The sequence below is a fragment of the Thunnus maccoyii genome, chromosome 23, assembly GCF_910596095.1.
Source record: "Thunnus maccoyii chromosome 23, fThuMac1.1, whole genome shotgun sequence".
NCBI lineage: Eukaryota > Metazoa > Chordata > Actinopteri > Scombriformes > Scombridae > Thunnus > Thunnus maccoyii.
Window position 1 is genome coordinate 7,842,274 of NC_056555.1, and position 16,052 is coordinate 7,858,325.

General features: G+C 40.3%; 2 protein-coding genes across 3 annotated transcripts; one reads left to right on the forward strand and one right to left on the reverse strand.

Annotated features, from left to right (window-relative positions):
• Positions 1 to 669: 669 nt before the first annotated feature.
• On the reverse strand, positions 670 to 11,277 carry LOC121891052 (DENN domain-containing protein 11-like). 2 transcript variants are annotated; one of them, XM_042403783.1, is made up of 9 exons: positions 10,514 to 11,276; positions 8,036 to 8,135; positions 7,520 to 7,678; positions 4,109 to 4,265; positions 3,785 to 3,923; positions 3,387 to 3,518; positions 3,111 to 3,261; positions 2,340 to 2,408; positions 670 to 1,892 (listed from the first exon to the last, which is right to left on the reverse strand). In XM_042403783.1, exons 1-9 carry the CDS (start codon positions 10,866 to 10,868, stop codon positions 1,697 to 1,699), a joined length of 1,458 nt encoding a protein of 485 aa, XP_042259717.1. In that variant the 5' UTR covers positions 10,869 to 11,276; the 3' UTR covers positions 670 to 1,696. The 2 variants fall into 2 exon arrangements, with proteins under 2 accessions (XP_042259717.1, XP_042259718.1); XM_042403784.1 differs by lacking the exons at positions 670 to 1,892; positions 2,340 to 2,408 and adding an exon at positions 2,428 to 2,904 and having other exon boundaries at positions 10,514 to 11,277.
• Positions 11,278 to 11,735: 458 nt separating this feature from the next.
• On the forward strand, positions 11,736 to 15,301 carry arl1 (ADP-ribosylation factor-like 1). Its single transcript, XM_042403785.1, has 6 exons — positions 11,736 to 11,874; positions 12,496 to 12,633; positions 13,786 to 13,867; positions 14,317 to 14,428; positions 14,794 to 14,972; positions 15,183 to 15,301. The coding sequence occupies exons 1-6, from the start codon at positions 11,871 to 11,873 to the stop codon at positions 15,211 to 15,213; spliced, it is 546 nt and encodes a 181-aa protein (XP_042259719.1). The 5' UTR covers positions 11,736 to 11,870; the 3' UTR covers positions 15,214 to 15,301.
• Positions 15,302 to 16,052: the final 751 nt, after the last annotated feature.

Genomic DNA, 16,052 nt, shown 5'->3' on the forward strand with positions numbered 1-16,052 from the left:
AGTGATGTTACCTCAATGGGATATTAGGTTGTTTTTTTGTTTTTTTTTAGCACATTTATCTGACATTTATCTGCATGTAGTGATGGTCAGTCTAAATTCAGGAAATTTCCCCAAACTTTGACCTTGGTGTCTATTTCTGATTCACAGAAGTTTGCTTTCTGAAAAGTTAGACAGTCTTACTTAAGGAGAAAATTTCTCAAAGCTGCATTAATCAGTATTTTTTTTATATTAACACTGACTTAAATGGCTGTATGAAAGGGTTGTTTTTGACAAATTTATGGCACCATTTTAGCCTCTTTAAGCTAATTGTTTTGGTTTTTATGAGGCATTTACTGTATGGTTCAATCTCACTATCTTTGTTAACATTGTTTTCCAACATCAACAGACAGCTGTTTTCAGAAAAAGTTCCTAAGAAGCTAATGTTTGCTAATTGCCCTCTAGTGGCCAAAAATTGATTAATGCAGCTTTATGATTCTATCCTTTTCCCATTAACAAAAAACACAAACAACAAACCAAAAAGTTTAGTTTCTTTTGTCACTTGTGTGTTTCCCTCTGCATCAACAACAAGATGCTCCAGACAACTGCTCCATTTGCTGTTAAGGGAGTTAAAATATGTTGCTATGATGTGCTTCAAAAATGTACAGAGCGTAAGCGTTTTTTTTCTGCAGATGTAATAGCTGTTAAAAAACCAACTCAGTTTCTATGAATTAAGAGAATCAACTGGAGTTGTTAGCTCACTTCCTGCAGCTCTGTCTTTGTTGTGATGCTAGTGCTGAAAACACAACTGGAAAAAAGACTAAACAGTTCTGAGTCTTTGTAACAGCTTATTTCTCTGCAGGCCCAGGTGACAGTCAGGGAGCAACATTCCTCTATTTCAACATCACCTTTGCCTGTTGGACATCATTTGAAAATCGGATTTGGTTTCAGCTCAGGCTAAAAATGATTAGTCTTAACATTAAATTGAAATAAACCGATAGGGCAAAATCCATCAACTGGTCGTTTGTTGCATTAAGTGTCACTTAAACAGCAGTGCGTACAGACATATGCGTTTGACCTGTGAGTAATCACATGATATTTTTTTCAAGGAAGGAGGTACTGATTTGGACATAGAGGCTTAAAATGGGACGTTTAAATCCAGCACTTGATACAAGGATAGCAACACTGGTACCCCATATCACACACACGCTGACACACTGTACATAAAGAAACCAACAGGATTATTTACAAGAAGGCTACCTCTCTTTCACTTTCACACTTCCAGTCTTCTGTTTTGTTCATCCAACTTGATGCCCCAGTACAGTTCGGGCCACTTAAGTATTTCTTCTATCTTCATCTTGTATTTGGTGCTGCCATCCGTGGCCTTCAAACACAGCTGACTGCTCAGTGTTAAAATACTGCAGCTGTATCAAGTCACCCAAGTGTCCATCTTAAGGGTGAGTTGATCTCCAAGAGGCTGCGTCAACAAGAAATGACCACATGTTGTTTTTCCAATCAGGTTGTGAGTGAGCAGAACCACAGAAGCACAGGGAGATATACAACAAAAAAAAAAGTTATGCCAGAGATATTTCTGGAGGCTCAAATAACTCCTGACTATAGAACTCCAAGAAGCCAGTAGTGCAGCACTCAGAGCTGGCTCAAGAAAACTCTTTTAAAACCAGCAGTGATGAAAGGTGGAAAGCCAGTCATCTGTTCTCTCTCAGCTGCAGCAGAGCTGCTCCGACACCAGCAGGGTGTCGTAGCCGTAGATCTCCAGCAGGTGGAGCAGGAAGAGCCTGTCTCCATGAGGATCAAGGCCCATGGCCCTCACACTCTCCTGGGTCAGTGTGGGATCAGGGCTCCCTGCCACCTCACTCAGGGTCTGGAAAATCCTGTTGTTCTGCTCCAGGAAAAACCTGGGTAAGTTAAAATTGAGAAGAAATGTGACTCAGTTGCTTTAAGTTGCAGATTTTCTTACAACAAAAATTGTCTATCCATGAAGTTGACTTTCAGCCTTGTTTATTTCTCCTTGTCCTGTATAAACTCCCACAGTTTGTGTTTCATGTCTCTATGCTGAGCAGTAGCAGTGATGACATGAAGAGAGCTCAGAAAAATGATCACAAATCTGCTGTTTGTGGGATGTAATAACTAGAGCGACTGTGAGAGGAGGAGGAGATGGGTCATGGGGATTTTGTCAGGCTCATTACTTCTTGGATTCAATTTTAAGTTCCTAAGCTGCCACTGCGATATCTGTTCTTCCCACGATCCTCATAAAAGGATGAAGTCGTGTCTGCTGTGTGTACAGTGGTTAATCAGTAGTTAACACTCCACTGGCTGGTTTAAAAGAGTCATTTTGTACTTACAGAATAAAAAGATCCTCTTCACTGGACACACAGTCTCCATTCTCCTCCTGGGAGTACAGCAGCATCTGCCTACACACACACACACACACACACTTTATTTCTAGCTGTTCTTTTGGAAACCTGCAGGATAGAGTGCACTATGTGTGATTTAGAGATATGTACTGTACACTTGGTAGTTCAGATTTGGCACATATGCAGTGTGTTGTAGTTACTTTGCTTAGCTAGTTGGCTAAGTTTAGAACAAGAGCCATGTTAGCAGCCCTGTGAGGCTATACTCCCAATGGTTAATGGATCACATTTGCACCTCATTTCATGTTTTGCAAAAGTTGATATCTTTAATTTATTAATAAGTGTTTGTGTTCTTATTGGCTTTGTTGATTTATTTTATAGTTCATATATCTGAGATGCTCTTTTCTTGTCTCTTCTCCCGTGTATGTGAATGGTGTGATGTGCATGTGTAGTCTGTTCTCCTGCCAGGTCTCCATGGTGATGGAGGACGCGTGGCTCAGGTCCTACTCTGCTCTGGTGGCACCTTGAAGCTGCTTGGCGTCCTCTTCATCACATTCTTCATATATATCATAAATCCATTGTAATATTATTATCCCATTCAATGCTGTATTTATGTAATTTGTCTTTCTTGTTCTATTCTGTACACACAACATCTATTGCATGTCTGTCTGTCCTGGGAGAAGGATCACTCCTCTGTTGCTTTCTTGATTTCTTACTCTGGTAAGAAGTATATAGTGGAAGCAGTGGACCTGTTGCACCTACCTCTGCTCGGTGAGTTTGCGATATTTCTCCCTGTCTGCAGTGCTGAGGCGGAGCAGCGGCTTGAGTCCGTCTCTGTAGGTCTTTACATTCTGATTGTCTACATACACATCATACAGATCCTTCTTCTCCTCAAAGATCTTCTCAGTAGTGCCTAAACATAGAAACACACACTGGATCACTCGTCATACATGAAAAATGTATGCATGTTAAACCGGACTACGCCCTCTTTCACTGGGCTTATCACAAATGTTAAGCATGTTTCAAGCATCCACTTACATGCTACGTAGGAGAGCTCATTCTCCAGGGCGCTGATATCGGCCACATTAACATAGAAGAAGGGGCGGAACTCGGGCACGGCCACGCCGACCCCGGGGATGGAGATGTTTGCCAGGCAACAGCAGCAGTACACTGAGAGGGAAGAGGGGGTGGAGGGTGAAAAATGATGCATGAGTGTGGGAGAGAAAGAGCGCAAAACAGGATGTGAATGTGTGCATGACGTGTGGGCTGTCCAACAGTGATGGAAAGGAACTGCATGTACACTGACGTACAATCGCCAGACTCATGTAATAAATTAGTAAAAGACACAAATACACACAATGAGAATGAGACTGTAAGATTAGCTGTCAATCTGATTCAAACCCTTTTTTTTTTTTTTTTTTTGAGATGTTTCTCACCCCTGTAGCAGACCACACCCACAGGCGGAGGGGAGAAGATGAGAATGCGTCTGCGGAGTAGCGCCAGCTTCCACAGCACCATGATCTGCTCCCCAAAGAAGCGGATGAACTGGGACATACAGCCGGCCGGGTGGGTGATCTGGACACAAAGGCACACAAGGTTACTGAGCAACATATATGGTGTACAGGGCTGCCAATTGTGATCACAATTTTTAAAGATGCAGCATGTAGCACTGAAACATCAACAAATAAGCTCTGTAAATCTTACCCTAAGTGGCCAAAGGTATAAAAAAAGTAATAGTGGAATTGAAAAGTCTCTCCTACCTTCATTTCAGGGTGCATGCTGTGGTTGATTGCAGCTCCCCATGCGTTGGCTGGACATGTAGTAACAACACCATCACCACTGGGGGGCAGAAGTGCTCTCTTGTCCTCATAAAAGGCCTCCAGGGGAGAATAGTGGCCTGGGGACTGAAGCTGGAGCCTGGGAAAGAGGACAAAATGACATCCAGTTAGGGCTGCAACTAATGATTATTTTCATTATCGATTATTTTCTCTGTTTGGTCTATAAAATATCAGAAAAAAGGTGAAAAATGTTGATCACCATTTCACAAAGCCCAAGATGCAACCTAAAATGTCTTGTTTTGTCCCAATCGAATAGTCCACAAACCAAAGATTTTCAGTCTACTCTCACAGAGGACAAAAGAAACCAAAAAATACTCACACTTAAGAAACTGGAACCAAAGAATTTTTGTATTTTATCTTAAAAAATTACTTAAAACCATTATCGAAAATAATTAATTTTCTGTTGGTCGATTAATTTGGTCATTTCTCACCAAAATAAATATTCAAAAGGACAGGTGAACTCCTTCATCACAGAGAGCCATTTTGATCTTAAGATGGAGAAAAACAACTGACTAATCTATGCAGATATTGTGAAACAAATAATCAGCTGCAGCTCTTTGTAATACAAATGAATTTGCCTCTCTCCTTGAAACCCTCATTCAGTAGCAACAGACTGAATGGCCACCAATGTGCACCGATACAAGGGCTGGATGTCAGTCAGGGAGAAAATATGCAACCAAGAAAGCTGGATCCTTACTATAGAAATAGAAATGTGACTGTTTTTTTATTGTTATTTATTCTAAAAGAATATCTAAAATAATCCAGAGTGCATATGTGGGTTTCCATGTGCCAGAAACTGGTTTGCTTGTTGTTAAAGTTTTACCTTGAACTAGGATACTATCTAAATAAGGTTGCAACTAACTATTATTTTAATTACTGATTAATCTATCAATTATTTTTTACAATTAATTGTTTAAAATGTGAGAAAATAGTGAAAAATGCTGATCCAAAAGTTCCCACAGCCCAAGGTGGCGTCTTCAGTTGGCTGAGTTCCACTAGCTGCAAGTACCAGAAGAGAAATAACAGACAAAGAAAAGAAGGAAGAGAAAGAATAAAGAGGAAAGTATCTATACATTCCTATCACCTGATGAACAACAGTGAGCTCTTTATAAGAAACAGACCACAACGCCATAGCAGTCAGCAGAAGGGGAATCTGGACCAAGCTACACGACAATGATGAGTAAAGGAGCATGACCGCTGCATGACTGGAGGCCAGGAGAGGCCAGAGTGTGGGAACTGTGGAGGGGGAACACACAGGGAGGGAGGGAGGGAGAGAATATAGAGAGGGCTGTGTTCAAAGGGCCGCTGATGAGGAAGTGTGACAAAACTTGGGATGGAAAACTGCAGCACAGGGGCCTGTCTGCAGCAGCATTTATTAACAGGGTTAATGGAAGTGTAGTGTTGCTGGAGAAGACTGAGGGTGTGAGACAGAGAAAACAGGAGTCACATGGAAAGTGTGAAAGTGGAAAAGAAAGAAGAGGAACTGGGCCAGTATGAGACAAAAAGCCCCACTAGCAGCCCCTAGAGGCCATGTGTGAACTCACCTATGAACTAATTACATTACATTCATTTTTCATTACATTCATACTATTGTCCAAAGCGACTTACAATGTATCCAAATGAAAAAATAAAAAAACAAACAAAAAACAAACAGAGCTTGATGTCATTAAAAGATGGAAGTGCAAACAGCTAATGGTGTGTTAGAGAGCTATGTTGCGCATGCTTTTCTCTGATACAACTTACTTTGCAGCCCAAACATTATAAATCAACAAACATGTAAAAAGCTTTTTACATATTTTAGATTTCTTCCTTACATACTCACAAATGTGGTTTGTTTGAAAAGACTACCAAGTATAGTAAGAGTCAGCACACCAAAATCATCAAACATTTTTTAATATGCTAGGAATGTATTTGATGGCTTGCCATGAAATTTTGTACAGACACTTATGGTTCCCGGCGGATTAATGCCAAAATTTTAGTTTGTCCAATTCTTTGGTTTAATAAACTACTGATATTCCCATCTGCTCCAGTAGTATTAACTAATTAACAATGGTTAGCATACTAAGATGGTGAACATGGTAAACATTATACTTGCTTAACTTGTTAGCATTGTTATTGTGAGCATGTTAGCATGCTGATGTTAGCATTTAGCTCAAGTACAGCATCACTTTTATTGTTAATGTTATAATAGCTTTTAAATCTATTTTATAGTATTAATTTTCATCATTTTTATTTTCTCGCATGCATGCTCTCAACTTGTTTTGTTTTTTTAGAGGGGGGGGGGGGGTCTTTTTTGTTGTTTTTACTGTCTACACTTTTTCTGTCTTATCTGCTTGTCAGGCATCTGTGAAGCACTTTGAACTGCACTAACCTGTATGAAAGGTGCTATACAAATAAAGTTTGATTGATTGATTGATTGATCACAGAGCTGCTAACATTCCAGTGGACTCTTTGTTCTGTTAAAATTTGTTTCAGTCTCTGTGTTTGGAACAGGGCTTAGCCAAAATGTCTATTTTACTCCCCTGTTAACAAGTTAACATGTGAATGTAACTAGGTTTTACTGCTGAAGTTGTTTTTCACATATCTGAAAATGTTTTAACTACGAAAGACTTCTTGTCCTCTTGTTTGGCCATCATGTCTAATGCTTTGTTGTCCCTCTGAAAAATAATTCTATTCTGACACCTCAAACGTTCTTAGTATCCTAGTTCTGCACATAAAGAGGGAATCTAGTAAAGAAAAACAAATTGCTGTATATTGTGTAGAGGGGTTTTTTTTGGCCAGTAACCCCACCTAATTATGAGCAGTGCAGAGACGATTAGTTGATTCAACTTTCTACAAAGTGAAAACTTACATTAACAATCAAGTGATTTTGGTAATTACTTAATCAATTTAAGTTATTTATCCAGCAAAAATGCTGGTTCCAGCTTCTTCGGTTTTATATCGTTGTGAACTGAGTATCTCTGACTCTAACTTCTAAGCCAACATAGATGATAAGTCCCTCTGGAAATGGAAATTTGAATATCTACAATTCCATGACAAGTCCATGTGCTGAGAAAGATCATGTGATACGTACGAACAGCTACTAAATGGATCTTGTGGTGAGATTTTGCCAACTGAATATTGTTGGGTTTTGGACTGTTGGTCAAACAAAACAAGCAATTTGAAGGCATTTGATGGCCATTTTCAGTATTTTGTAACATTTTATAGACTAAACAACTAAACTGATCTATCAAAAAATAATTGAAATTAAATAGTAATGAAAATATTGATTAGTTGTAGCCTTAATTGGCTTGGTGACTGTAGTACTTCAGCTCCAGTTCTCGCTCCTCTTACCTGACCTGGTGCTCCAGGAAGCTCATGTAGCGGTAGAGCAAGGTGTAAGACGGAGATAGGATCCCTACCGACTTCATCCTCGCCCCCCTCTCCACCGTGCTCTCCACCGGCATGTTGGCAAAGCAGGCGAGGCCAAAGTAGCAGCCCTTCCGGAAGTAGCTGAGGATGGAGGGAGACAGACGAAGCCATGAGTCATGAAAGCAAAGGCACTGCCAGATGGCTGTGCTTTTTTTTTTTTTTTTTTTTTGCCAGGGCAACACTTTCTGTTGTTCTGTCTTGCCAGAAGGAAGACATGGGGCCGCATCCTAATATTCAAAATTACTTTCCTTCCTTTGTTTGTATCCTAATTTAGAGAGAATGTGAGCAAATTCCTCTGCTGTGCAAATACTTTATTCATTATTAACTTGGCTATTGATTCACATAACTAGAAACCAACAGAGGAGACAGAGCAGCCTCTCCTGATCTTGCTGAATGTTTCACACACTCACACTGATCATGCATGCATTACACACTTACATGAAGTCTGTGGTTACTCGGTGGGAGCCGCTGGCAATGGCTTTGAACTCGACTCCCTCCAAGTCCATGTCTTTGGGCAGACACCACTCCAGCATGTTGCCTATATACACCCACACAACAGAGAGATAATATTTAAAGGCACGCAGACACACACGCCGATGCAGGAGCAGATCGTAAATATGTTATCACCCTTTCATTTCATGTTCACGAAACCACAGCGACACAGCCCAACTGGATTCCTTGGAATTCATTTATGTGTCAGTTGAACGCTGACGCTTGAGCGGCAGCTGAGCAAATATGGTCAGATAGGAGCAGAGAAACGGAGAAGGTGACTCAGCCAGTGCGGTTTTCAATCTAATCATTAGCTGTTTCACATGTATCAGTATCAAAAATGTGTGCTGATGGGGCGTCAGACTGAGGCCGCAGATCGGTATCATCCACTGAGACTCAAGAGACACCTGCAGCTGAACACCAAAGATGCTCTATTGCTACTTTGACAGCTGTTATTGACTTCAAGTATTTAGCTTCAAGTATCATGCGGTGCTAAGTACATTTCTAAACTATTTCTTGTGCAGACAGACCATTATTAAAGTCACCACAAGCTGAGGTACAATAGTTTTCCTAAGCACAAAATCAGAACGCTTTGATTTGATGTGTCATGTAGCTCTTAATAGTGGACTTCCTGTCAGCCTTATTATAAGTGCAATACTAAAATTGATCATAATCTTATTTCAATTAATCCTCTAAATGTTCAGTATCAGCTAAAGGTTTTCAAGATCATTTTTAAGTGTCATTTGTTATCTTAATATGGAACCATCAGTCATGTCCCAGCGACTTTGGAGTCATGCTTTGGACGTTTTTTTCTAGAGCTGCAACGATTAGTTGATAAATCTATTAGTATCCAATTATTAAATTGATCACCAACTATTTTGATAATTGATTGATTGCTTTGAGTAATTTTTTTAAAAGAAAGCTTAATTCCAGCTTCCAGATTCCAGCTTTTCCTCTAAATAATATTTTCTGGTTTATTTAGTCTTCTATGTTAGTAAACTGAACATCTTTTGGTTGTGGACAAAACAAAACATTTGAAGATGTCACCTTGGGCTCTGGGAAACGACGATCGATATTTTTCACCATTTTCTGACATTTTATGGACCAAACAACTGATTGATTAACTGTGAAAATAATCGATAATGGAAATACTCATTTGTTGCAGGCAGCCCTACTTTTTTGCATGTTTTTTGCACCGCTCTTTCTCTTCCCTCATTTCCTGTCAGCTCTCCACCGCACTCTCTAATTAAAAACAGTAACCCCCCCCCTCTGAAAAAAAACCCAAACAAACTTGGAAGTAACACATGTTCTGCCAGAATAACACCCTAAAAACACAGGATGGATCCAGGAGTGAAAAATACATCAGCAAAACCTGTTTGTTTGTTTATTTTTTTAGGTTTAGGGTGGATTGCTCCTTTAAGTGAGCAGGAGTGGAGCTCAAACAAATATTTTATACTGCAATATCTAAAATCTTTTGTGATAATTCACCAATGCACTGGCACAATTGTGATAATACTGTATGTTTTGTTGTACTACTGAGGCAGAGATGTGTTCATCCCTCATATTTTAGTGCACAAATTATATAAATGTCACTGTTTTCTTCTTCAGGTACACAGATATGGATGCAATCATTTAGTGAGCAATGTATCATAGTGTCTTATTATTAACCTGTGAATTCCAGCACTAATTACAACACCTGGCATCAGCTCAGCTCATTAGTAGACTGAAAGGGTAACAAGGGAACAGTATTGACTGTACAAACCAGGGAACTGATCCAGCTAATCTACATGGGGTCTTATTTATTGGCTTCAAATTGAGAACCCATCAGACTGTGAGACATGGCGGTGGTGGGGTGCTAACGACAATATCAGAAACCTTTCCACTGAGCAAATATCAAAGGAAGCACTGTTATAACCTGTTCACTATTCTCCTGTCAATCTGAGTGCTGCAAAACCATAAAGTGGCCCTGATCCACCCTGTAGGGAATTTCTTGTATCACAATCAAATCAGGTTTTCTCTATAATTCTTAGACATTGAATGCTTGAATTAAAAGGTAGGTCATTTGACAGGCTCATCCTGTCTTCAACATTGGCCCTCTTTAATAATGAATAGACCCACTCTGCAGGTGATTGATTTCCATCACTGAATTCATCCTGACATTTTGACATGTCTGTTCTATAGTTAGGCTACAGAAGATAGTCATTGCTTTTAATTATTCCTCTAAACTTCAAGGCCAGGTCAGAGCCACACCTGTATCTGAGAAGGTTTCTGCAGACACAGGAATTGGTTGCATTAGGCGATGCAGGCTTCATCTATTTTTCCTTTCCCCGTCTACAAACATCACATCCATTACAATTTTCTGAAAATCTTTTGTATTTTATGAAATATGCCAATGATGATTCCGTGTTGCATATTTTTATGTCCCACCTGATCTGGTGTTGAATGTGACCACAAAGACCGACACAATCTGGTCTTTTTCCTCCCATTTCACCATCCTGTCCTCCAGCGGCACCTCCCTCGGTCCTGAATCCGAGGGACGCTCCCCCTTGTCGGGGTGCAGCGCTTCATCCGTGCCCGCCGCCGGGGTGCTGGAGGTCGCGGGTGGGGCGCTGCAGCCGTCTGCGCTGGGAGTGGGACCCCCCGGACCGCTGCTCCACCCAAACCCAGGCGAGGAGGATCCGGATAAGGCACGGCTGTTGGAGGGGCTCGACAGTCGGTCCTTCTCCGCGGACGGAATCTCCTCCCAGTCCAGCAGAGGGGCTCGGTCCGACCGCTCCACCATCCTGTCAGTTTCAACGAGGATTGTGAACGATGTCTCAGCCGACAGGCACCACCAGGTCCATCCGTGGATAATTACAGCTCAGAGCGACTCCCGCATCGTCAAGTTAAATTATTCACAACGGTTGTATTTTGCATCAAAGTAACATCAAGCGTAGCAACATGCACATCGAGCTTTAAAATCTTTCTAGTGTGAGGGGATCATAAATGTGATGCTGTTCAGAGAGGGCAACTCCTTCGTCTAATAAGAGCTGCATTCACAACAGTTTCACCCGTACTGTCAGATCGCGCTTCAGCAACAACAGCTAACGAACAGTTGGGAACGTGAATCCGCCTTTTGCTTCTTGAACGCATCCCGTCTTCTTTTCACCAGCCGCACTTTCCATTTAATAATAAATAAATAATGATAAATAATAATACATTTAATTTGTACCACACTTTTCATTCATAGTGAAACTCAAAGTGCTACAATATTAATAAAATAGAACACACAACATAAAGAAAATAATAATAATAAAAATAAAATGTTTTTATTGAGCAGTGAAACCACCATTAGTGTGTAAAAAATCTTTTAAATCTTTTAAAAAATTGAATGCGTCAATTCTATTGTTGACGCGCTTTTAAACGCGTCCTCTTGGTTGCTATTTGTCTATTTTAGCGTTAAATACACATTTTTTAAAAATGTGTTGAATGTTGCGAAACTAAATGCAGGCGAGAGGAATCCTGGGGGTTCTCTGCGAGTTTAAGTTCCTCTATTAAGTTACAGAGTCTCAAAGCATTCTTCTTCTCCATTAATTTCAGTGTTTAATATTGCACTATGCCGTTTATGCATAGTATGTTTGTAAAGAACGTTTCACATTTTTCAATAAAGGTTCAAAAATTGAAAAAAACAATCCAAGTGAGAGGCGGTGACGTCATCGTTCAGAGACACGTCCACCACACGGAAGAAGGTTCCTGTTCAACCTGCTGCCTTATTGTTGATATAAGGACCGTCGTCTAATCTAAAATGGGTCAGTATTTTAATAAGTGGTGAATATAATACGGGTTTGTCCATTCTGTCAATTATAACGTGTTTGGTTGTGAGTAATTAGACGCCGGTAAAGGCCTGTTTTGCTTCACTTAACGCACCAGCTAACTTAGCTATTTTGGTGTGGACAGTTCTTAAACGTTTTCCTTTCAAGCAATTTTAGCTTAGTTATGTTAAAATATGTACACACAGGCATCGAGGACTCAGCCGGGAAAGCACTGAACTACACGTTGTAGTTTTCAGTGAACCTCAACTAAACTGGGTTAGACTGACAGTGAACGAGGCCTCACAGAGATGCAAAGTCAGGAAAAAGAGCTGGTTGTTATTTGGTTACAGCTGTAGAAAAACACACCCTGCCACTAGATTCACTGTCTTGTCTTTCTCGTGTTTCTAGAATGATTGTAGAGCAGTTCTTTAAACCCAGTTTTTAACAATTATGTTTATGATTATTTGAGTTATCATTCATTTAATGCAAAGTCAAAATAATGAAAAATGACCATCATTGTGGTTACCAGAATATTCAGTTCATAATAAAGATGATGAATGAATGTTTGCTTTATAATAATTCATTCATTCAGTAATTCATCTTCTCCTCATCCTCCAGGTGGTTTCTTCTCCAGTCTCTTCTCGGGCCTGTTTGGCACCAGGGAGATGAGGATTTTGATCCTGGGTTTGGACGGCGCAGGAAAAACAACCATACTGTACCGGCTGCAGGTTGGAGAGGTGGTCACCACTATCCCCAGTATGTACTGGTTTGCTCTTTTTGCTTTGCACTTCCATGCTTGTGTAGTGTTTGTCCCTCCTCATACCTTCATTCCGTTAATAGTCCAGTATATCATATGTAATAATAATTACTAATTTTATCATAGTACAATGACAACAACCTATTCGTGTACAATAATTATAAATGGCATGCAGCAGTAAATAAACACTGTTACAGGCTTGACAACCACATACAACCAGTCTTGTCAACATTCTTGTTTGACGGGAGAGAAGCAAGGCTGTTGGTAATAAAACACATTTCACAGGCTTTAATTGAGCAGATTTAAATACAGTAAATATAATATGTGCTGGTGTAATTTTTTCATATGAAAGCATCCCCTCACCACTACTGTGAGACCAAACAAACCAACACTCAGCTACTATGAGTGAGGATAGTAGTGGTACCGGTTGTAAAACAAACATACCTATGTTTTAATAAAGCCTAGGCCATAACAATGAAAGATGCTCTGTAAGACATACAGAATAGTGTGTGGTATGTAAACACTGAAACGGAGGCATATAGACACACAGAGGCTATTTTTAAAGAGGCTTTTTAGCCTTATTGAAATCATGAACACTTAAATATATCCTGGTCCTATTTTGGTTTAATTGCACATTTCATTGGGCTTAATCAACATTGTACTTCTCTTTTAAAAAGTTATCTGTTTATGTAGTCGATTACATAACAGTACTTTGTTCATTTCAAGACAATAAAGACAGAACACCTTTTGATTTTTAAAAACTATGTAATGAAGTGAACCCTAACTTATGAGTTGGAGTCAAAAATGACAAACAATATTGTCTGTTCAGCATGACTAATAGGCTGCAACTTCTTGTCAGAAGGTACAATTTCAGAAGCCTTACCAGATATAGTACTTAACAGTATTCTGTCAATTCTTTCTTTATATTTAGATTCAGCATCATTTCTCTCCAACTATCTCCTCCACATTCCTCAGCCTGAGAATGGAAATTGAATGAAGAGAAAAAAACACTGTGTGCACGTGCACCGCAGTGCATATCACTCATAATTGCAGCACTCAGCAAATTGCAAAGTAGATCCAGATAAGATGGTTGTATAGTAATAATCAGGTTCGTGTTCTCTGCCGTCACATTTGTATTTCTCTCTGTGCAGCGATCGGCTTCAACGTAGAGACGGTCACGTACAAGAATCTGAAGTTCCAGGTGTGGGATCTGGGAGGACAGACGAGTATCAGGTATGTGTCAGTGGCAGATGGTGGTTTTAACTCCTCAGGTGTGAATGTGTGGAAATGTATGCATGTGGAACAAGGATGTAGCTCTAAACAGCTTGTTGTTCTGTTAGCATCTAGTAGATAAGGTTCAAAAAGAGAATTTAAAAAAACTTGTGAGCATTTAAAGTTTTTAAAGAGATTTTTGTTACTGTTACCATCACATAAGTTGGCTGCTGTAGGGACTTGAAGTGTCTTCTTCATCTCTTTATTATTCAATCTCTTTATTATTTATTATTCTCCAATCTGTTTTCACCTCACGTTTTAAATGTTTTAACTTTTCACCTTCTTCTCTTCACGGTGTCTAACCACCTTTCCCTCCTTCTTCGATTGATTCTCTCTCCTACTTCTCCACCCTCCTTCCTCTGTCTGTCAACCTCTAACCATCTCTTTCCACTCCTCTCGTTGCTTCACAGGCCCTATTGGCGGTGTTATTACTCTAACACAGATGCAGTCATCTACGTCGTTGACAGCAGTGACCGCGACAGGATGGGCATCTCAAAGTCCGAGCTGGTGGCCATGTTGGAGGTAAGCGGGATAATTTGATTTGCTAGCATGAACAGGAAATAGATGGTTTTAAGAATGTTCATTAGAAGCTTGAACTGCTATGCTAACAGCAAAGCTCAAGGGTTGGTGTTGCCAGTCAATCCAAAATATCCTCTAGTGTCACTATGAGGTCATATTGTCCATCTGTCAAATGCTGGGTTTTGATGAAATATAGTGAAGAGTAATGGCTAATTTAGCTGTGGATTACTGTTATAAAACAGCTTTTTATTAAAGCCAGGTTACATGAATTTAATGTAATTAAACTCAAGCTGCCATTTGGCAAATCTCTGGCTTTACCAGCTTGTTTTTGTGAAGTCATATAAAATCCTTTGCTCCTTTTTATCCAGGAGGAAGAGCTGAAGAAGGCGATCCTGGTGGTGTTTGCAAACAAACAGGACATGGATATGGCAATGACACCCACTGAGGTTGCCAATGCTCTGGGCCTTCCTGCCCTCAAAGACAGAAAATGGCAGATCTTCAAGACCTCGGCCACCAAGGGCACAGGCCTGGACGAGGCAATGGAATGGTAAGCTTTATAATGTCTTATACAGAGAGAAACAGTATATAAATGTGGGTAAATCATTTTTAAAAGGTTTGACGTGGGAAAACCTGAACATCCTGTTAAATATATCCGCAGTCTTCAGCAGTTGCTCATATTTGGTACATATTGCACAATGTGTTATCTGCTCCTTGTGTTTACTGTGGCTGAATTATATTTGCTTTATCTTCTTTGTAGGCTGGTGGATTCCCTCAAGAGTCGGCAGTAAAGACACCCACCCTTTCTGTATATACTCCTGACCTTTGACCCTTCTGTATGAAGCCTTGTGACTGACCCCCCCCCCCCCCCCCCCCCCCCTTTCCTCTGGACCAGTGATCGCACTCCTTCCCTCCTCTCCTCTCCTCTCCCCACCCGAAGTCTTGGCCAAACCCCCCCCCCCCCCAATGCCGAACGCCTTTCAAGCCTGGGACTGAAGGCTGCAGTAACATCTGAACTGGACACACACACACAAAACCCCATCTTTTCCGATGCTGGTGGAACAAGTGAGGGTTTTAGAAAGCCGTAGGACTGCAGTATAGCTACGTTTACGTCTTAAGGAAATGTGTCAAGTGTCAGCCGACAGTCAAAAAAATTAAACAACTGTGTACAAACTAAAAATGTAATTAACACTGAAATAAGTCCTCATGGATTAAGAGGAATCAATCATCAATAAAACAGGCTGTGTACAAAGCCCTGTCCACTCTGACCCTTTGCAGAAATTCTGAAATTGCGATTCTTCACTGGACACTGCATCAGTTACCTTCTTCTTCTTCAAGAGGGGTTGAGTAACAAGAGATGCCATGAAGAGCCACTGGGAGGCAGCGTTTCTCCATAGAGGTACAAACCTCATCAGCATGTGTGACAGTTGGGAGTCTGACAGAAAAATTGTCAGTACTGTTCCTGACCTGAGCAACCAGAGATGATGACGTTATCACCTAGGAGTTGCTTATTGTCAAGTCATTAGACAATTTCCAATAGTATTCTGGAATGTCTTTACAATACTTGTGAATGAAATGTTCCGATTTACTTTTGCCAATTGCAAAGTGAAAAGAATTTGGCTTCAGTGTG